Source organism: Durio zibethinus, chromosome 9 (assembly GCF_047325235.1).
Source record: "Durio zibethinus cultivar Kanyao isolate XHJ-2024 chromosome 9, ASM4732523v1, whole genome shotgun sequence".
Lineage (NCBI taxonomy): Eukaryota > Viridiplantae > Streptophyta > Magnoliopsida > Malvales > Malvaceae > Durio > Durio zibethinus.
Window position 1 is genome coordinate 25,202,555 of NC_143170.1, and position 23,276 is coordinate 25,225,830.

The window sequence follows — 23,276 nt, forward strand, 5'->3', positions numbered from 1 at the left end:
GTTTGTGGGGAGAGGCAGAGGCAGAGGGGTTAGGCCTTGAGCATGCTGCCTGCAGTGGGGTGGGGGTGGGGGGCTCACATGGATGGTGGTCTACATGATGCTGCATTAACACATCTCTGCTGTGCGTTTTCTGCTTGTGAAGTTGCCGTTTAAACTTGGATGTTCAATCTGTTCTTTGTTTGATGACTTAATTGAAAGCCAAAAAAACTGACAACTTTTTGCTTTTGCTGCATTGGTATTTCTCTTTTACTATTTGTGTGCTGCTGAAATTTATGTTTCTACCTTTTATTTTAACGGGGTTTTCTTTCTTTTGGTTTGGTGAAAATTTTGGACTATTTATAACCTCATCATTTTACAAAAAAAAAAAAAAAAAAAGCTAGATCATTTCAAAGGTGAGGTTCTTCTCAAGATCCTTTTAGAAATAACAAAGTTATCAAAGCCTTGTCTTTCACCTCTTGACCTAGTAGTTAAGAAGCTTTAAAAAAGACATGTGGGTGTGGGTTTTAATCTCGTCATCATCCTTTCCCCTTATACAAACGTTTACTTTTTTATGAACCAAAAAAAAAAAAAAGTTATCAAAGTCTTCAAAATTTGTGACAACAAATATGATAAAATAATTTTAATCTAATTGATTATGATTTATTATTTTTTTATTGAAGAATTGTTTTTTAAATAAGGGGTTAGGTTGAAAATTGATTGGGTATTTAAAACAAATTAGGATTGAATTGAAGGCAAATTTTAGAATATTCCACTTTTACCTCTTTTAAGATATTTATAAAAATATATATTTTATTGTTTATTTAATTATATATATATATATTAATAAATTTATTATTTAATATTATAATTTAAAATATTTTGGATTAAATGTGGGTCAAACTTAAATTAGACATATATTAGTTAGATCAAAAGCGAGTGTAAAAATAATACATATATGAGAAATTAAAAGTAAGACTTCTCTTACTTTTCTTTTTCCTTAATCAGCTTTTGCAGAGGGAGAATTTTTTTTTTCCTTCAGATATGGTTTCATCTTCAGAAGTATCTTCATTTTTGACAATTGGATTAGTTGTCAGAATATTAAAATTGTCATTTACCGTTTCATCTTCACTACTTTTTTTGGTTGTGTTATAGTTTAGCATATAGTGATAATTATATTCTTTGAAAAGATCTTTATGTGTTTTATAAAGTTTTTCAATTTCTTGGAGATATTCGACCTTTTGTTTAGAGTGTTGTTTGGTTCATTTTTAGCTTAAAATTTTCAATAAGATATTTATAAGATTTCAAGTCCATAAGGTCTTGGTTAAACTTAGAGGATGATGATCGTTTATCATTAGAGGCTAAGATAGTATTTCCATAAAATAAAGATCCAAAATCAGTAGTTTCTTATTTTTGTTCTGTTTTAGTAGAAATATTATCAATTTTTTATTTAATATTATCAATTTTTATAAAAGAGTTTTTTAAAAAAAGAAGAACAAAGATCAATAAAACAATTTATAATTCTATTTATAGCAATATTATGTGATTCACAGATCTATATGCAAACTATGATTATAAGTTTTATCTTTACAGATACAATTATCTTTTTCATTTTGTTCCATATTTTAGGGGCTTAAAACTAGTGCCAGATTCTTTTAAAAGCTTTATAAAAGCCAGTTAACTAAGATAACTCAAGCCACAAATACCAATAAAGAAACCAAGAAACTAGGTGAAATAAGCTTCAAAACATGAAATAGAAACAAAAGAGATAAACATAAAAGTAAAAAAAACTTAGAAAGATAGCTTGCTTCGATATATATATCTAAATGATTACAAAAACAAACTATGTGTTAGTATATAGGCTCTGATATCATTTATAGAAAAATAAAAAAAAAGAAAGAGATAGAAGAAACTTTATATTGGTGGAGTGGAAGAAAAAAAGTTGAGAGAGAGTGCAGTAAAAAGCTGCTAGAAGACTTTGCCTTAACAAGTTCAGTGAGTGTCTATTTATAGACAAAAATTTAATATATGGTAATTGACTCAATAGTAACTAACTATAGTATCTACAGTGACAGTTGTCTATAACAATAACTGATTGTTTATCTTTTTAATATTGCTAACTGTAGTTGATTGCTATCTGTCTGCTGTCTATCTATGGCTCCGAACCAAGCTATTTTGACTTGTCGGCAGGCACTGTGAGCTTATTCTTACTTGGAATAGCATATCCTTCTTGTATGTTATCCATGTTAAATCCTTTTTCATTTTTTGGATTAAAAGACTGTGGTGAATTTATCCTAGATTTATTCCATATCTGTCACCCTTCTTGATATTGATAAAAAAGATGCTGAGGGTGATCAATGTCTTTTATTTCAAAAAGTCTTCTAAGCAGATGTATTGTTTCTGGTTCTGTTGAAACATTTTGAAGTTCTGCTTCAGAGTAAACATTTTTTGCCCAAATTCTTTGACCATATGTTTGAAGGAAATATTTTAGAAATAAAGAACAATGAGTTTTTTGAAGAATATTTTTACTATATTCCATTATATTAATTCCTATTTGAAAATAATATGGAGATGAATTGGAATACTTGTGAATTGCTTGATGTAGTAGATTAGGATTTTCAATAGCTTCTGTTGGTTGTTCAGTAGGAGGGCCAAAAACTAGTTTTTCAACTTCTCAGATTTGATATGGCTGATAGAATTTTTTTCTTATAAAAGATCCTATCAGGCTATAAATGTTAATGTATATGTAGAAAAAGAATCGATCGTTTTTTATGTATCGATGGAATTGAGAATTAATGAAAGCTGGGAAACTAGCAATATGTTGGAAAGAAAAATTTTGAACAATTATTTCTCCAACAAGACCCATTTCAATGCTTTTTACATCGAATGTGTCATGATCGAGTTTAAACTTTATTTTAGGAAGTTTTTCTCCTAAAAAAAAGGTTTCAAGATATAAAGAAAAGTAATATTCAAAGAATTTTTCATGCAATAGTCTTTTTGTTTGTAAAATTATGTGTCTATTGATTTATTGAAATATTTCTTTTGGTAAAAGAATAACAGCTTTTTCAAATAATAAAACTCTTGTTAATTTTATTATTTGAGAGGAATTTCGATTATTGAAATATTTAGAAAGTTCTAAGAAATTATTTATTTCTTGAATCGACTATTGGTTTTCTTCAGTTGTAAAAAAGTCAACATCCTGTTGTTTTAGCATATATAAAGAATAGAGATTTTTGAAAACTAATTCATCAAATTATTATTTTTCTTTAGTTTGGTTGACTAGAAATTTAGCGAGTTTGGTCATCTTTTTTTGAAATACAGATTTGTTTTCTAATAGATGGGACTTTCAAATATGATTAAGTAATCCATAAGTCTCTGGGTTAAGATCAGGATTATAAAAATCTTTAACTTCAAAACTCTGTTTGAGTTTTTCAGTTTGTTTAAAAATTTGAGAATAAGAAACAGATGTCCATTGATTTGGATCCTATGCAAATTAAGAAAAAATTTGTATCATTGGTTGTAAATAAGCTTTTAGTTTGAAAGCATGTATAGGCCTATGAGAAAGAAGATGTGGAAGATATCCATGAAAAGGTGTAAATCCTAGGTTAAGATTTTGAAAAGATGATGGACATGAGGAGGAAGATTAAGTGACCTTTTTAGTCTATTTCTTCTGGATAGTTCTCCATACTTCCTGCTGCTGTGGAGGCTTTTTACCTTAATCCATTTGGTCTGTTTAAAAAATTTGCAAAAAATTTTTTATCTCTATTAATGAATTCGATAATAAAATTATATTGGCATAATAAATTATACCATCTTATTATCCTGGGATTATCAGATAATTTTTTATTTTTAAGAAAATCTCTAACAAATTGATTACCTGTTCTGATAATAAAATTTTCAGGAGTAAGGAATATATGAAATTTAATTATTGCATTTTTTATGACAAGTAACTTTTTTTCAAAAATAATATATTTGATTTTGTTTGGCTGAAATTTACCAAAATTATAGTCATAAATCAATTCATTTTTTTATGAAGATTTTTAGCTTTAAGGACATATCCCCAATGTTCATTTGAGTCATTTGTTTCTAAAATTAAAAGATCACCTTGTTTAGGTAAATAAACTTTAGGAATGTTAATGAGATCAAATTTTATTTATTTAATAATATCTGAATCTACAGAGGACCAAAAAAATTCAACATCTTTTTTAAGTTTTTCTTGTAAATATTTCTTTCTTTTTGAAAGATTTTTGAAAAATTGTCTACCATAGTTAAGTAGACCAAAAAATTGTTGTAAATATTTTTTATTTTCAGTTGTTTTGGAAAATTTTTTATTTTAACAATAATATGATCTTGTAGTGTAAGACCGTTATTGGAAAGATTTAATCCTAAAAATTTTATATCTGCTTTTTCTAAAACAATCTTTTTTGGACTAAGTATAATACCATGTTGTATAAATTCTTGAGAGATACAATTCAGGTGTTTCCTGTGATTGTATAGATTTTCAAAAAATACTAAGATATCATCTATATAAATACAATAGTTTTGTTTATGTTTAGAAAATATTTTATCCATCCACCTTTGAAATATCTGAGGGGCATTACATAATTCAAAAAGCATTACAGTCCATTGATAATGGCCCGTAGGAGCACTGAAAATAGTTAGTGGTTTTGACTCTTTAGAAAGTATGATTTGCCAAAAACTTGATTTACAATTGAATTTTGAGAAACATTTAGCATTTTTTGCTAAATTGATTAAAACATCTTTTGGTGGAATAAAATATCCATCAAAAACAAGATTTTGATTTAATCTCTTTTAGTTGATTACCATTCAAGGTTTTTCATGTTTTTGTTTTGCATGATTTCTTACCAAGAATGCATGATTGCAATAAGAACTATTAGTTGGTTCTATTAATCCTTTAGATAAGAGATCAAAAATTTGTATTTCAAATTCATCTACATCTTGTTTAGTGTAAATTATTGGTTTAACCCTAATAATATTGGTGGAATCTACTATTTGTAGTTCACAGAATCTAGGGCTTCTAGATCATAACTTTAGTGGTTATTCACTAAAATTTTTGCACTACTATTTGTATTCATTCGGTTGGTTCGATTAATATCAAACCGAACCCAAAACTGAATTATGTTATTTTATTTTCATTAATTGAATCAAATTTTTTAATTTCAAAAATTAATTGATTGAAATTAATTCTGTTAATTTGATTAATGTTTTTTGATCAATTGAATAATAAAATATATTAAGTTAAAATATATTTTAAAGTTTAATTTCTCATATGTGAAACAAATTAAAAAAAATTATCTAACAAAAATATTCAACTATAAAAATATTAAATTAAAAACTCTAATAACTTAAAATGAAATGGATAATTTATATATTTTTAGTTATATATATATATATGCTTTATTATATATCGATTAAAATTTTGGTTAATATGATTTTCAAATCTAATTAACCAAAAATTAAAATTTCTCTAAAATTATTTTTAATAATTAACAAAAATTAATTCGTTAACCGATCAATTAATCAAATTAAATTAGTTTGATTAATTAATTTAATTAAAATTAAATTATGAATATCCTTATAACGATATCATATTAGAGTTAGATAAAATCTTTTTAAAATTGAATTAGAATTAGAGTCGATAAAAATCCATCCTGACTCAATTCATTGCCATCATTAAATTTTTTACCTTTACCAATTTATGTGACATTTGATTTAATAATTTGGTTCGATAATTGATTTAAGCGTTTCTCTATTAAAAAAATGTAGCTTGATTAATTTTTCCTTAGTTTTAAAGTTAAAATAGTTTATCTTTTTCATTTATTGTTGTTTTCGCCCTTTCTTTTTTATTTTTTATCTGAATTTATGATTTTTTTCTATTAGAGTGTATATTTCAATTTTCTTTTAACAATATTGACTTGAAAATTAATAAAAAAAAGTACTGCACCTTCATTTTTTTCACACCTCAAATTTTTTTTTAAAAATTTTAAATGAAATTATTTAATTAATTTTTTCATAACTTTTTGAAGTTTTATAATTTTTTAAAAATAAATTTTTAAAAAATTATATGATTTTCATAAATTTATTTTCGAAAACTTACATGAAAAAAAATAATTAAATAATTTTACTAACAAAAAATTAATAAAAAAAAAAGTCCACGCCTCCTTTAAAGCCTATCTGGTATTGGGTTGACCCGATACAAACCCGAATCGAGCCCTTTTCTCTTTTGGTAAGAATTGGACTCAGTATCTCCGCAATGGACGCAACGAGTCAGCCGATTCTGGTACACTTTCTCTCCAATTAGGAACTTCGTAATTACCAATTCCTATCTAATTTCCCTCGCCGTCCAACTCCTGCATGGTTTGACCCGAAATGGACTCTTTGCAAAGTCTCCCTGAACTCTCGAGTCTCTCCACCTCGGCCTCTTCCATCCTCAACGCTAAACTCCGCACCGACTACGACCTAACTCAAGCACCGAGTCTCGTCTCTGAGTTTCTGACTCAGTGCGATGATTTGGACCGAAGCCTAATCCACCTCAATCGCACCCTCGAATCAAGAATAGCATCTTACGCTTCCTTCTCCGATCGCGTTGGCAACCTCTTTGGCGATGTGAATTCGAAATTGACCGATCTCGGCTCCTCCTTTTGTTCTCGGAGCTCCCTTTCAGGTTCGAGCCAATTTAAAGTTTTGACTTTGATATTGATTTTGTCTAATTTTGTTGGAAAGTTTAGGCATATTTTGGAATTTGTGCCACGGATAGCATCGGTTTTATTTTATTATTATAATTTTTCTTTGTGTAAACTGATTTGTTATAGATGGAGAAGGATTGGGAGAGGAGCTGCCGGCATTGGCGAAGGAGGTGGCGAGGGTGGAAACTGTCCGAGCATATGCAGGTGAGGGTTCTTAAAGATCGTAGCTTATTGGAATTCTGAACTGCGGATTGAATCTAAAGAAAGAACAAAATTTGATTCTTTTGGATAACCTAAGAATTATTATTGTTTATATTTTTTCTGGGATTTCAGTTGTGTTTCAATATAAAATAAAGGTGGTTTTGTTGTTTCAGTGGTTGAAATTAAGGTAAATTTATATTAGGCTCAGTTTGTTTGATGCTTTGATTTGTGTTTCTTTTGGGTCTATCAATGGTGGTCTAGTCTTTTAGCCACCAGTGACACATTTGCTTATATCTACCTTGCAGCAAAATTTAGCAATTGGGTGTAATGAGTAAAAATTATATTTGGTGCATAGGTTGTAGTCTTATTTGTTCAGTATCCTTATAGAATCCTGATATTTAATAGATTGATTAATGTGCTGCTGATAGAGTTATTGTGTCATAAGTGTGCCTTTTGCTGCTAAGTGCATGGTTAGGATGGTTTAGTGATACAGATATCACTCTTGCAGCTGCTGATTGGGATCTACTGATCTCTTTTTTAAGCAAAATTGTATTTCTATCAGTGAATGTTGTTTGTTGAAACCAGTTAGCTATTTCTTAATGTTGTTCATGTTTCAAATTGATTATACAAAGGTGCTTATGCTGGGCCACATGCACCTGTACTTCAATTTCTAGTTAGATCTTTGATCAATAATGTTGTTTGCATCAATTGTGATGTATGGTAGAATCTATGTAACACACTCATGTCATGTCCGTTGTTGCTTTAGATTTCTATGCTTTTTGATATGGTATCATCCAATAATTGTTCAAATACAGACTCTGTTTTGATTTGAGAACAATGAGGCTAATCATAAAATGAAGTGGTACATCATGATTGGTCCAATGAAGCTAAATATCTTTTTGCTGTGTCAACTATAGATGCTCATTGGTCCTGTAGAACTTTCTTCGTACTATGCTCTTTTCTTGCTTTTAGAGTACAAGATGACATAATCTTATGCTAAAGATGTGACTATTTCTTCATGAAATTGGATGAAGAGGATTGATTTGATTGGAAAAGAAACTAATTAGCTAGATCTTCAGAATAATGCAGCCAAATCTTTCTTATATTTTAATTTTAGCTAGATTTTCCCTTCTGTTGTTTCCTTTTGTTGCCTCTGCATACAAGTGTGATCTAGCACTCTCACCCATCTTTTTTTTTTTTCTTTTAAAACAATCTTTCTTCTCAGAGATAGCGTCAAAGCTTGATAATTTAGTTGGTGATATTGAAGATGCTGTGTCTTCTACTATAAACAAAAATTTAAGAAAGGATTCCACACAAAATTCAGAAGTAAGCATCCCATCAGAAAAATACCACACACACACTCTTATGGAAACTATTTTCTTGCATAAATCTTTAACTTTCTTAATGTTGCAGGAAATCCGCCTGGTTGCTATTAAAACACTCAAACTGACAGAAGACTTGTTAACTTCAGTCACAAAGGCACGCCCCCAATGGGCACGTCTAGTCTCAGCTGTTGATCACAGAGTAGATCGAGCTCTAGCAATATTAAGACCCCAGGCAATCGCAGATCATCGAGCCCTTCTAACATCCCTTAGATGGCCACCACCACTTTCCAATTTGACTTCCTCAAGTCTGGATACAAGGAAATCAAATGAAGTCCCAAATCCTCTTTTTACAATGCAAGGTGATCTCAAACACCAGTACCGTGAAAACTTTCTTGCCCTGTGCCGCCTGCAGGAGTTGCAGAGACAAAGAAAATCTCGGCAACTTGAGGGCCATAATTGGGAGGTTGCTCTTCACCAACCACTTTGGGCAATTGAAGAGCTTGTCAATCCTGTATCTGTTGCATCCCAAAGCCATTTTTCAAAGTGGATTGATAAACCAGAATTCATTTTTGCTCTGGTGTATAAAATTACACGGGATTATGTTGATTCTATGGACGAGTTATTACAACCATTGGTTGACGAAGCAATGCTAACAGGGTACAGTTGTAGAGAAGAATGGGTTTCCGCTATGGTAGCCTCCTTATCAACATACTTGGCTCAAGAGATATTCCCTATCTATGTTGGTCAACTGGAGGAAGAGAGTGTGACTGGTATCAGATCACAGGCTAGGACATCTTGGCTCAACCTTGTTGACTTGATGATCTCTTTTGATAAAAGAATAAAGTCTCTTGTAGAACAGTCTGGGATCTTGCTTTCCCTTAGGGAAGATGGGACTCTGTGTAAGATTTCCTCTGCCTCTGTCTTCTGTGATCGACCGGACTGGCTTGATTTATGGGCCGAAATAGAGCTAGCTGACACAATGGAAAAACTAAAACCAGAGATGGAAGAAGAGAAAAACTGGACTAAGAAAGTTCAGGGGGCAGTGCTTTCTAATTCTGATGATTATAAGTGTCCTGCAGTTTCCAGCAGCTTTTTTCAGTGTTTATCATCTTTGATTGATCGATGTCGATCATTGCCTACAGTTTCCTTGAGGTCAAGGTTTTTGAGATTAGCTGGTACACCAGTCATAAAAAAATTTTTGGATTGCTTACTTCTCAGATGCCAAGAAGCGGAAGGATTGACTGCCTTAACAGATGATGATGCTCTAATCAAAGTTGCAAACTCCATTAATGCAGCTCACCATGCTGAATCCATTTTAAAAGAATGGTGTGAGGATGTTTTTTTCCTTGAGATGGGATTGGATCAAGGTGATGACCTTGGAGAGTCTATTGCTGAATATGGTGGTAGCAAGGTTCCAATTGAAGATTATGGAAATGGTATTTTTCATGAGGAGATTGTTAACTATGAGGATTTCAGAACACAGTGGGTTGAGAAGATATCTATAGTTGTTTTGAGAGGATTTGATGCCCGATGCAGAGATTACATGAAAAACAGGCGACAATGGCAAGAAAAGAGTGAAGAAGGTTGGACGGTATCGAGAACATTGGTTGGGGCCCTGGATTATTTGAAGGGGAAAATGTCAGTAATCGAAGAAAATTTAAACAGGCTAGACTTTGCTGGGATCTGGAGGAGTCTGGCAGCCGGTGTAGATCGATTGATTTTTAATGGCATACTTATGAGCAATGTGAAGTTTCATGATGACGGAGTGGAGAGATTCGGGTATGATTTAGAGGTCCTATTTGGTGTTTTCAGGGCATGGTGTCTGAGGCCCGAAGGTTTCTTCCTGAAAGCAAGTGACGGGTTGAAGTTGTTGAAGATGGAAAAGAAGCAACTTCAAGGTATCCCGACAGGAGGGGAGAAATGGATGAAGGAGAATGGAATTAGGCATTTGAGTGTAGCTGAGATTGAAAAGATTGGGAAGAACAGAGTATTTACAAAGTAGAAGGATTTTGAATTTTGGTTCCATTCTTATCATTGTAGTTGAATATACAGTGGACTTGGAGACATAGGCTCTTCTTCTCTTTGATTAACCCATTTGTTTGAGAAAATAATACAATAATAAGAAAAATGAAATTGCTTTGTCATATTTTGAGCATCAGCATTGTTATTAATTGTAAAATTTTCAGATTTAAACTTATCGAGGTTTATTATTTGTGCTGCTTAAAGTAAATCATGTTGTTTTAGAACATTGACAGACAAATACATTGCTAAGTTTGTCCTGTCTCTCTAACCGTCCTACATCCAGTATCCTTTCGTCTTTTTGTCGAATGGATTTTTCTTTGGGGTACTGAAATCCATTGCTGAATCAGCGGCCAGTGTTCCTAATTATATCCTAGAAATCCTTTTATTACGTTCAGGAAGACTTTTTATGCACGAACAACATTACATCTCATTCTCTTGTGCCAAAAATTCAGCAAATGGAATAGGAAATTCAATTCAGTTAGTTCATGCAGTTACCTTTGACAGATGACCTTGACGGGTAACATTTAATATGTTTTGAGTTCAAATTTTAATACTTACAATATTTTCTCTTATTCTCAAATTACAGTCGTTCTTTATACCCAAAAAAATATAACAGATGTAGAGTTAAGTCTTGGACTTATCATTTATAGTCACAATCACAAACAATAATATTGATCTAAAACATTTTTGAGATTCCCTCACAACCAAGCAAGTTTTATATTTTTAATTTCCTTGTTAAAAATCTGCTGATCCCTTCTCTAGTTCTCCGCAATCCATATTTGGTGTATCCTTGTGCATAGAAAACTTAGACCAATGGGAAGAAGCGAACTTGTAGATACAGGCACAGCTGGCCAGCTTTCATTTCTTATTTCTGAGAGTCAAAAGCTAAATGTTGCAGTATTCCAGGATTTTAAGTGGCTAGATTTCAATGTCTGACTAATTAAACACTACTTGCTTAAGGAGATTGCTAGAATTTCTTCTCTTTCTCCAGCTTTTAGAATATTCTGGTCGATCAAGTTTGATACTTTAACTCCAAAAGTCCAAGCAAATCACAATGCAAAAGTAAAGGGAATTTCATAGTATCATAACATCTAGATCTATGAATTTATTGTTGAATATTGATTTAAGGAGTCGTCATCAATCTTTTTATTTAGGTGCGATGAGTCACTTGATTGAATCTGTTCTTTTTTAAAGAAAAATCTTAAGTTTGACTTAAGTATTTTTAAAAGATAAATTCAATGTTTGCGAAATCAAAATTAGGTCCGGGAGTATAATTACGTGTGAAAAAAGTTATAACACCCCCACAATGCCCATCGAAAGATGGTACCAGTTCGATTTTGTGTTATCTGTTAAGCCTTAAAAACTTTATCAAGTAATTAATTATTGAAAATTATTCTTAATTAACTCTAATACTTTTGACAAAAAATTAAAAAAATTTCTTCACTTAAGAGTATATAAGAAAATTAATGTTTCTCTTGCAGATGCTCCGTCGTTAGATTATTTGACATTAAAAAAAAAAAGAAAGGAAAGGAAAAAAAAATAATGCTTTTGATAGAGATCCTTTTTTATTATGTTGTTTTATAAGAAAAAAAAAACTCATGCTTTTATATAAGGAAAATTGATACTTTCAACTTTTCCTTAATGCATTTTGATAATTTTATTTAAAAAAAAAATTGATATTTTCAATTTTTTCTTAAAAATGTTTTTCTTGAAAATTTTATTTTCAAAGAAAATTGGTACTTTAAACTTTTCCTAAAAAATGCTTTATTAATACTTTCAACTTTTACTTAAAAATGTTTTTTTTGAAAATTTTATTTTCAAGAAAAATTGGTACTTTTAACTTTTCCTCAAAATATTTTTTTTGAAGTTTTTATTTTTAAAAAAAATTGATACTTTCAACTTTTCCTCAAAAATATTTTTTTAGAATTTTTGTTTTAAAAAAAATCATTGAAAATTTAAGGATGCTTAATTAAATAAATAAATTATTTCAATTTAATCAGTAAAAAAAAATAAATAAATAATAAAACTAAATGAAAAAAAAAACTTTTGGCGCAGCTCGGCTGAACTTTATTGGGACGTGGCTCCAGAGATAGACGTAGCTGGAATGACTTAGTGTGCGGCTCGACTTAGCGGCTCAATAAAGGCTGAATAAAACGGGTAAGTGGGTCAATGCACTGTGGGTCCTGTCAAACCTTGGGTGATGCACAGATCTTGCCCATTATTGATTTCTCAAAATGATGTTGTTTCGTGTTGGTATAAAAGGCAAAAAAAATTCTTTTCCTCAAATGCATCTTCCCTTTTCTTTCTCTTATCTTCAATTTTTTCTATGTCTCTCTCTAGACATGAAGAATGTTGGTGAAATTCTTGTCGAATTTTGGGTTTTATCATCGAAAACTTAGTTTTTCGTTAGAAAAGTTACCGAAAAACTTGAATATTCAAGAAAAAATTCAACAAATTATGAAATTTCCCAAACATTTACAAAAAATTACAGAAAAATTCCCAAAAAAAAAAATCTTCAAATCTAAACAATATTTCCTAGAAACTTCCTACTGCAAACTATAGCTTTGAATTTTTTTGACTGCCTCTTATTTTCTCCTTTTTCCTCCTCATTTGTCATCTATCATTATTGGAGTTTATATAGGGCTACTCAAGGATTTAAAAATCAGAATCCTCTTATCCTTTCATCTGTTATCCTTTTTTTAAAAGCTTTTTTATCTTAATTTTAAAATTGAAATTCCTTTATCCTAGAGTTTTAATAGGATTGAAATTTTACTTTATTTTTATTCTTTTCTTAATTTTGATTATCCTTATTTGAAATTTGCCAAAAAGAAAAAAAAATCACAAAATGGGTGTCTACAGGTGCCCCTATTTGCATATTTTTTAGAAAACAGAAATTATGCAAAGACGTAAAAACCCATCATGACTTCATTCAAGAAAGAAAACACGTAGGCATAAATTGAATAGAATCCAAAATGGAATGACTCAAAGGTGGATCTGACATAGATCAAAATCTAAAATAAAATGACCTGGATTAAATCGAAGTCTGAAATAAATGGCTTGGACTGAATTGAAGAACGATCTAACACATGCTAAAATGACCTGGACTAAATCAAAGTTTGAAATGAATAACTTAGACTAAGTCGAAAAAAGACCTAACATAAGTCGAAACCCGAAAACAAAATGACCTGGACTGAACCAAAGTTTGAAATAAATAACTTGACTAAGCTGAAGAGAGATCTGACAGAGGTCAAAATTCGAAATAAAATGACCTGGATGAAACTGCAGTCTAAAAAGAATAACTTGGACTAAGTCGAAGAAGGATCTGACATAAGTCAAAATTCAAAAACAAAATAACTTGGACTAAATCGAAGTCTGAAATGAATAACTTGGACTAAATCCAAGAGAGATATGGCATAGGACGAAACCTAAAAATAAAATGACTTGGATTGAACCGAATTCTGAAATAAGTAACTTGGACTAAGTCAAAGAGATCTAACATAGGCTAAAATCCTAAATAATATTACCTAGATGAAACCAAAGTCTAAAAAAAATAACTTGGACTAAGCCGAAAAAAGATCTAACACAAGTCGAGACCTTAAAACAAAATGACCTAGATGGAATCGAAGTCTGAAAAGAATAACTTGGACTAAGTTGAAGAAGGACTGGACATAAGTCGAAACCTAAAAACAAATTGACCTGGATTGAACTGAAGTCTGAAATGAATAACTTGGACTAAACTGAAAAAAAATTTGACATAAATCAAAACCCGAAAACAAAATAACTTGGACTGAATCGAAGTTTGAAATGAATAACTTAGACTAAGCCAAAGAAGTATTTGACATAAGTCAAAACCCGAAAATAAAATGACCTAGATTGAACCGAAGTCTAAAATGAATAATCTGGACTAAGCTAACATACGTTAGTACAGGTTATATCAAAAGTTTAAAATAACTACTGCTTCATTCTTGATAACTCCAATCATCTGTGATGTTGAACACCTTCCTGTAAAAGTAAATGACATGTGTACAAGAAGTGCTACGAAATGCTAATTTTCTTGGAATGCCTATATGAAATGTTATGAGATGTTAGGCTTATCTGATTATGGTAAAAAGATTCTTAAGCTCTTTGATGTTTTTATTTTCACACCAGTGATGGATCTTTTAACTTCTGAACATATTCGGTTAAGGAATCAAACTATCATTGTTTTTTAGTTTCAACTAAACTGAGATCACCATTTCGCTAACTTTCCATTGCCTTCATTTCACTTACCCATGCCACTCTTAGCTTTTCAGAGTAATGAAGAGAATTTTCATATCATTATTTGTTCATTCATCATCATTTCAATATAATGACAGATGTAAGGTAAATGCACATTTCTTTTGACCCAAGTAAGGGGCAGACAAAAGAAAATAAAAATAATAAAAGAGGTTAGAGTTGACATCAAGAAAGAAATAAATTTATTAATTGAATGGAACTGAGTTTTAAAGATGGGCTAAAATGGGCTATCGGATAATCACGATTAAAGTAACCTGAAGCTCTTATCAAAAACCATCTAGCTGAAGTCCTTAATCCTATCTAGTTCACCAAATCACATTTGCCCCTTGCTATGAAAATAATGTCTTGAACCTTTATGCTGCCTTTTCGAGCTTTCACTTTAGATATCTTTTCTTGACTCAAGCTGCTCTTTGTGGGTTTTCAATTTGAACCCCTTTTTTTAGAACTCAAACTGCCATTTAGGGTTTTCAATTTAAGCTATTTTTCTTTTTTTTTTGTTTTATTTTTGAACTTAAATGACCCTTTACGAGTTTTCAATTTGAATTTTTTTTATTGAACTCAAACTGCCTTTTACAGGTTTTCAATTTGAGTTTTTTTTTTTTTTTGAACTTAAATTGCCCTTTATAGGTTTTCAATTTGAGATCTTTTTTTTATTAAAAAAAATACTTTTTCACAGCATCTAAATTTATTGGATCGGGCAAGTCTTCTCTATCCGTTTTTGTTAGGATTAAAGCTTCTCCCAAGAACACTTTTTTAACAACATATGGGTCTTCCCAATTTAGTGTCCATTTTCTCCTATTATCATGTTGATTTGAAAGAATTCTTTTCAGAACCAACTCTCTTTTGTGAAAACATTGTGGTCAAATTTTCTTGTCATGCACCCGCATCATTCTCTTTTGGTATAACTGACTATGATATAGTGTTGTTAATCTTTTTTTCTCAATAAAATTTAGTTGCTCGTAACGCTCTCGAATCATTTGACTTTTTCGAAATTGAATTCCCTTAAGATTCTCAAAGAAAGAATTTCTACTTTCACTAGTAACATGGCTTCCATCCCATAGACAAAAAAAAAATGGGGTTGCTCTGGTAGAGGTACGTATTGATGTCTAATAAGCATGCAAAGCAAAAGGCAACTTCTCATGCTAATATTTATGGTCTCAGTTATTTTTTTAAAAATCTTTTTAATATTCTTATTTGTTGCTTCTACTACCCTATTCATTTTCGAATAGTAAAGTGTTGAGTTGTGATACTTGATCTTAAAGTGGGCACATATTTTTTTCATCATCTTGTTATTAATATTCTTGATATTATTTGAGATAATTCTTTTCGGGAGCCAATATCTACATATTACCTTTTTCTTAATGAACTTACATACCACTGATCGGGTTGCACTGGTATACGATGTAGCTTCAACCTATTTTGTGAAATAGTCAATCATTACAAAAATGAACCTATGTCCATTTGAAGCCTTTGGCGCTATAGGTCTGAAACATCCTTGCCCCACATAAAAAATGGCCATGGGAGCACTATAACATGTAGAGCATTTAGAGGGACATGTATTTTATCTAAGTAGATTGACACTTATGGCATTTTTTAGTATAATCTATGCAATCATTTTTCATGATCGACTAGTAATACCTTGCCTTCATTATTTGTCTTGCCATCATGTGGTCACTTGTATGAGCTTCACAATTCCCATCATGAACTTCTTCCATGATCTTTCGTGCTTTTGTTACATTTACGCATTTCAAGAGAATTAGATCTTGATTCCTCTTATACAAAATATTTCTGTCAAAAAAGAAACTTATGGCCAATCTTTTAATGATCTTCTTATCATTTTCATTAGCATGCTCTAGGTATTGTTGATTCTTCAGATACTACAAAATGTCATGATACCAAGGCTTCCCATCAACCTCCTCTTCGACATTTGAATAATGCGCTGGGAATTCTCTTACATTAAGCTTTATGAGTTGAATTTTAATATTTGTTTCCACTTTGATCATAACTGCCAATATGGCTAAGGCATCAGCAATTTCATTATCTTCTCTAGGCAGATGTTCAAATTGAATCTTTTCAAACAGTTTAACCAAGTCAGTGAAATACTTTGGTATTTTATCAGCTTTGCATCCCTTGCTTTCCATTCTCCTCTTAACTAGTAAATAACCAAGGTTGAGTTTCCATAGGCTTTTAGTACTTTGATTTTTCTTTCAATTGTAGCTTATAAGCCCATAACACAGGCTTTGTATTCAACTAAATTATTAATGCAATTAAAGTTCAATTTTGCTGTGATAGGGATATAATTCCCTTTTGGAGATATCAAGACTGCCTCAATTCTATGTCTTAAAGTGTTTACAGCTCCATCAAAGTACATCTTTCAAGGTTGCTCAGTAAACTTTTCCTTATCAACTTGGGAAACAACCATTAGGTATTCATTCGAGAAATTAAGCTTTATTGGCTCATAATCATTAGCAACTTATTTTATCAAAAATTTAGTTATAGCACTTCAATTGATTACTTTCTGAGTTACGTAGATGATGTCGTATTCGAAAAGCATTACCTACCATCGAGTGATTCTTTCAGATAAAGAGGATTTTTCAAAAATGTATTTGAAAGGATCCAATTTTGCTATGAGCCACGTGGTATGGTATAACATATATTGCCTAAGCCGATGAGTCATCCAAGCTAAGGCACAACACATTTTTTCTAATAAGGAATACTATGACTCATAATTAGTGAATTTTTTACTTAAATAGTAAATGGGTTACTCTTTCTTGTTTGTCTCATCCTATTGCCCCAGTATGCATCCTATCGAGTTTTCGTTCACTGTTAAATATAGAATCAATGATTTTTCTAGAATATATGGTACTAGTACAGGTGGTTTTGATAGATACTCTTTGACCTTATCAAAAGTTTTTTGATATTCATCATCCCATTTGCCAGACCTATGTTTATAAGAGAGTTTAAAAATAAGATCATATTAAGAGTGAGTTGAGAAATAAATCGAGATATATAATTCAATCTTTCTAAAAAATCTCATACCTTTTTAGGTGTGTATGGAGGTGATAAGTCTTGGATGACCTAAATCTTATCAGGATCTATCTCTATTCCTCTTTTATTGATTATAAAACCCAATAGCTTTATTGACTTAGCCCTAAATGTGCATTTTGATGGGTTTAATTTTAGCTAAAATTTTCTTCATTTCTCGAATAATTTTATGAGGTTAGCAACATGATCTTTTCTTTCTCTAGGCTTTGTAATCATGTCATCTACATACCCTTCTATTTTTTTATACATCATGCTGTGAAAAAAAGTTACCATAGCTTTTTGATAAGTAGCCTTAGCATTTTTCAACCTAAAAGGCATTACTTTGTAACAAAAAGTTTTCCACATAGTGACAAATGTAGTTTTCTCCATGTCGTCCTTAGCCATACTAATTTGATTATACCTAAAAAATCCATCCATAAAAGAAAATATAGAGTGTTTGGTCGTATTGTCTACTAAAGTGTAAATATGAGGTAAGGGAAAGTTATCTTTTGGGTTTGTCTTCAAATCTCGATAGTCAACCCACATATGAACTTTTTCATCTTTCTTCAATACTAGGACTATGTTCGCTACCCATTCTAGATACTTAGCCACCTCTAAAAAGCCTGCATCAAATTATTTTTTCACTTTTTCTTTAATTTTCAATAACATTCCAGGCTTCATTCATCTTAATTTTTGTTACACCGGTTTACATTATGGCTTTAAAAGTAGCTTATGTTATACTATTTCAGTAATAAGTCCAAACATGTCTTGGTAAGATCACACAAAGACATCTATATATTCACAAAGTAACTCTTTTAACCTTTACTTATCATTAGGGGGTAATGATGTGCCCATTTAACTTTTTTTTTTATTATTATCATCTTTCAGTTTTATTAATTCTCTATCTTCTGTGTGAGGTTCATTAGTTTCTTCTTTTGTTCTACTAATTTCACTAGGTTAGGAGGCAAAGTGTCATCATCTAAATCGCTTTTATGATCAAGTTCATCAGTATAGATTAAATTTTTAAAGTCAAACCCTGGGTTACTATCATGATTATCTTTATATTTATTGTTTAGGTACCTGAGAGAAAGTGAGAAAGGAGATATGTTAGTAAAATGCATGGAATGAAATTCAGAGAATGAAAAAAACAAACGAAAATGCAACACATCAATCTTTTATTGAAATGAATGAATGGCCCATACATAAAAACATCATACTACTTTTAAGTAGAAGTATAGGAATTTCATTCACTACATTACTTTTGAAAAGATTCAAAGACAATAGGCAACTTTATGATCTCTTAATTTTTCAACTTTGAACCTTGTAGGGTTGGATACACCAGTAGCTCTTTATTTGGTCTATCAAATGCCTCCCCTTCCACCATTTGAATGATAAGTTCAAAAAAAGATTTTTCTAACCCCACAACACGATTATCATCTCCAGGATAAATACATCCCCCTAATCGAAAAGTGTCATAAAGATAGGGAATAGACATTTTTCCTGACTTTAGCTCTTGTCCTTTAAACTTGGCCATCTTTTTTTTTTTTTTTGCTTTCCATCAGCTTCTCCTTATCCATCTTAGTAGGTTTATACCCTAAGCCAAATCTCTCTTAGTTATTGATCATAACTGGTAGCTTTTAAATTTTTTATTTTTTTTCTAGTCCTTTTTCGGTATGCCACCTCTTCTCAATTGTCTGTTTAACAACCATCTTGATAGCTATTGATAATTATGGTGTATACAGCTTAGATCATTCACCAATATAAGTTGCATTAATAAGCTCAAAAGACCTATAAGAGCACTCTACAGCTTAATCTGTAGCTTCCACATATAAGGTATTTATTGGCTGGGTTATAAGTAAATATTTTTCCTCTGATACACACACAAGCTTTCCATCAACAATGAACTTTATTTTTTGGTACAGCGAGGATGGGATAGTGCCTACCATGTGAATCCATGGCTTTTCTAATAAAGAGTTATATGATGGTGAAATATCCATCATTTGAAACTTGACATTGAAATTACATGGCCCGATCTATAGTTTAATTCAATATCGCCTACCATCTTTCGCTTAACTCCATTAAAAGCTCTGACGACTATGTGGCTAATTTTCATGTAAGACATGTCAACAGGTAACCTAACCAGGGTAAAAATAAGCATCACATTAATTGCGGATCCATTGTCAATAAGAACATTCACCATTGTGTGGCTCTTACATCTGACCGTAATATGAAGAGCCTTAGTACTTCTTTTTCCTTTTGGAAGAATCTCATCATCATTGAAAGTAATATAGTTTGAGGCTACCGAATTTCTTACAATGTTATCTACGTATTTTATAGATACATTATGAGATACGTATGCCTGATTTAAAACTTTTAATAAAGCATTACGATGAAGATCTGAATTCAACAATAGTGATAAAAGTGAGATCTTAGCTAGCATTTGTTTAGCTATTCCACCATACTGTACTTGTTATGTTTGATTAATCTCAGGAACTCACAAGCTTCTTTTTCAAAAATGGGTTTTTGATACTCTGACTTGGTGCTGCCATAAGATATTTCTATTCTTTTTTTCCTTTCCAACTTTTGCTTGGCCTTTTTTAATATTTCTAGAGAGTAACACCTTCTACTTCTAGTCATACCACCTACTCCAATTATATTTATCGTACCAAAATTGCTTGACATAACTCCTTTATTTGACCCTGTCATTATAACATCATAGTTGTATTTCCATTTTACTACCTTATTAGTCTGGTACAAGAAGGAACTAGGAATTTTAAAAGTTATAATCGATTTAGAAGTAGGTTGACTCTCCACTAGCTTTGGCCTTTTGTAATATATTGTTATTGGTTTTGAGATAGGTTTTGAAACCTACTTGGTGGTGGATATCTCTGCATTTCTTGAGCCTTTCTCATCTTTATAAAACTTGATTTGGAATGAATCCATCAATTGTTGTAACATTTAGTGAAACTGATCACAAGTTTCAATCGAATGCCTTCACAGCTCTCTTATAGTATTTACACCTTTGGGTTGAATTATACTCCACGGTATGTACATAGGTCTATTAGGTACAACATCTCTGCCTCAAACAAGGCATCAAACACCTTAGCTAAAAAGGCCCTAATCTCATCTACTCTTCTTTTGATTCGACTGGCTTGTTTTTTATGTTTGACATTAATTATTGCCCTAGTATAGGTTGGCAAAGGATTGCTATTGACATTAGGTGCCCCTTTTTTCTTCAAAGCTTATTAGACCTTTTTTTTATCAAGTTTTGCACCTTATGTTTCAAAAAGATATAATTCTCAGTGGAATGGCCTGTAACCCTGTAGTGGTAATCATGATAAGCATTTGGGTCATACTATTTAGGAAAAATTGATTTCACGGGATCTACAGGGACATGAGCTATTAAATTTTTCTTTACGAGTAATGGGAGTAAGTTTGTATAAGGCATAGGGATCAGGTCAAATGTAACTTTTTCCTAATTGTTTCACGATCTTTTTGAATTGCTTGGCTAGGTATTTGGTTTGGGGATAAATCTTGCTTGGGGTATGATAGATGAGTTGTATATGTGAGCGGATGGTTGTGGTTAAAGCATGGGCCTATAAATCTGCTAGTATGATGGTTGATATGGGTAGTGGGTAATGATTACCTAGGTTGGATACATGGGCTGGTTGTAAAAAAGAACATAACTTCTAAATTGTTGGCCCTCATAATTCACAGTATGAGCTTCTTTTTTTTTTCTTGGGTAGGCAACTTTTTTTTGCACCAGTTTTCTCTCATCCATTTAATTTATCATTCTTAATGGTGTTTTTAATCATGTCGCTTGATATGATCATGTCAACAAAATTTTTTGTAGCATTTCCTATTAATCTTTCATAATAGGGAGACTTAAGAAAATTAACAAAAATCACTATTACCTTTTTTTTTGTGAGGGGTAGTTGGAATTGAAAAGCAATATCTCTCTATCTTTGAGCGTATTGCTTGAAACTTTCTATGGTTTTCTTCTTCATACTTTGTAAAGAGAGATGGTCAGGTGCTAAGTTCATTATGTGTCTACATTGGGTTACAAATACTTTTGCCAAATAATTTTAGGATCGGATACGGGCTCGATCTAATTGCACGTACCATCTCATCGCGAAATCTGTAAGGTTATCTTGAAAGACATGCATTAATAGTTTTTTATCATGAGCATGGGCAACAATTTTATGGCAATACATGGTAACATGGGTTATCGAGCATTTAGTCCCATCGTATTTTTTAAATTCAAAGATTTTAAACTTCGGTGGAATGACCACATCTGGGACTAAACATAATTGGGCTGCATCCATAGAGCTGAAATAATCTATACCCTAAATGGCTCGAACTCTCTCCTCCAAAATGTTCATTTTTTGTTGGGAGCTTGACTATTCTATTACTTTAGAGGTTTTTACTTTTGACCTTTCCTTCTAATTAAGGTCATCAAAATCGAGAACTTCAATTGAGTCTGCTATTTTTACCTTAAAAATGGGGTTAGTATAACTATGATATGGCACTTCAGGATAGGTGTAAGCATATGCCTCAGAAAATGGCATGTGTAGGGCTTGTGTTTCCTAAGAAGATTGACCTTGGTTTAGACCCAACCCAGGAGGGTAGAAAAGATCTACAATATCTTATCTTTCATTCAGATTAGGGGTTTCTTATACTATCTTACCTTTATCTAGTTTTTTCAATATTTTCATCATTTTTGTCAACTCTTCTTTTATCTCTTCCTGAGCCTTCTCGATCTTGTCCATATGGGTATTTTGTTCCTATTCCATTTGCCTTGCTTACGATCAAGTATTATATGGGTGATGTGTAGGTTGGCTTAAATTTGTCAATAATTGAGCTATCATTGAACCTTTAATACCATATCTTAGAATTCGCAAGTTTATATAACTATCTCATGAAAACCTAAGATGGTTATTTTGTTAAATGTAATGAATGGAAATGCAATGAATGAAAAGTCATGCATGTAAAAACATTTACCTTAAAATAGTGTTCAACCAAAAGTTTTCATTTATTCCAAGAACATTGTTTACATAGAATTTATCATCATAGAGTTATAACCATAGAATCACTTGATCTGGTCATACTGGTTTCTTACTTCCTCAATGAAATAAAACATGTGCTATCCATGTTTTCCTATTGGGGCCACGACTTGCTTCAGTGTTTCACCTTTTTGACCATTTCTCTTGCCTTACACACCCATTTGTAAATTTGGGTTGTTAAGTGCTCAATATACCTCTGTCTCCCTTTTACCACACTATACTTGGTACTATAATTCTCTATGCTCTCTAGCAAATACAGAGATATATTTTTCTTGTTCATTCAACCTTTGTCGCAACCTACTTATGTAACTGTTTAGCATATTATTTTCTTTTTGCACTTGGGTACTTTCTTCCTTCAATTTAGCATATTCTTACTTAAATCACTCATTCTCATCAGTTAGCTTAGCAATTGTTATCTCCTTGGCTGTTACCTTCACACAACCTCTTTGTTCTTAGTGTAGCTCCACTAGGTCTTTAACAGCTATATTGCATTTTCTAGCAATCTTACAAACTTTGACTTCATGATTTTTAGCTCTATTTTTTCATTGATCCTTCTCTTCTTGAAGTTTTTAAATTTCTTACTTTAGCTTATCTTTTTTTATCTCGAACTCTTTTTTCGCAAGCTTCACTTCTAATGGTATTTCTTCAAGCATTTTTCTTATTGGTTATTAAAAGCCTTCAAG

General features: G+C 31.4%; 1 protein-coding gene across 2 annotated transcripts; it reads left to right on the forward strand.

Annotated features, from left to right (window-relative positions):
• The first annotated feature begins 6,241 nt into the window (after positions 1-6,241).
• On the forward strand, positions 6,242-10,353 carry MAG2 (RINT-1 / TIP-1 family). 2 transcript variants are annotated; one of them, XM_022912686.2, is made up of 4 exons: positions 6,242-6,661; positions 6,810-6,887; positions 8,110-8,210; positions 8,298-10,353. In XM_022912686.2, exons 1-4 carry the CDS (start codon positions 6,367-6,369, stop codon positions 10,209-10,211), a joined length of 2,388 nt encoding a protein of 795 aa, XP_022768421.2. In that variant the 5' UTR covers positions 6,242-6,366; the 3' UTR covers positions 10,212-10,353. The 2 variants fall into 2 exon arrangements, with proteins under 2 accessions (XP_022768421.2, XP_089622074.1); XM_089765948.1 differs by lacking the exon at positions 8,110-8,210.
• The last annotated feature ends 12,923 nt before the right edge of the window (positions 10,354-23,276 follow it).

What these genes read in the sequence shown, in the direction of transcription:
- MAG2 (XM_022912686.2), top strand. Translation starts at nt 6,367, where the DNA reads ATGGACTCTTTGCAAAGTCTCCCTGAACTCTCGAGTCTCTCCACCTCG. An exon ending in AACTGTCCGAGCATATGCAG is followed by an intron (nt 6,888 to 8,109) that starts GTGAGGGTTCTT and finishes CTTTCTTCTCAG; the next exon opens with AGATAGCGTCAAAGCTTGAT. An exon ending in ATTCCACACAAAATTCAGAA is followed by an intron (nt 8,211 to 8,297) that starts GTAAGCATCCCA and finishes TTAATGTTGCAG; the next exon opens with GAAATCCGCCTGGTTGCTAT.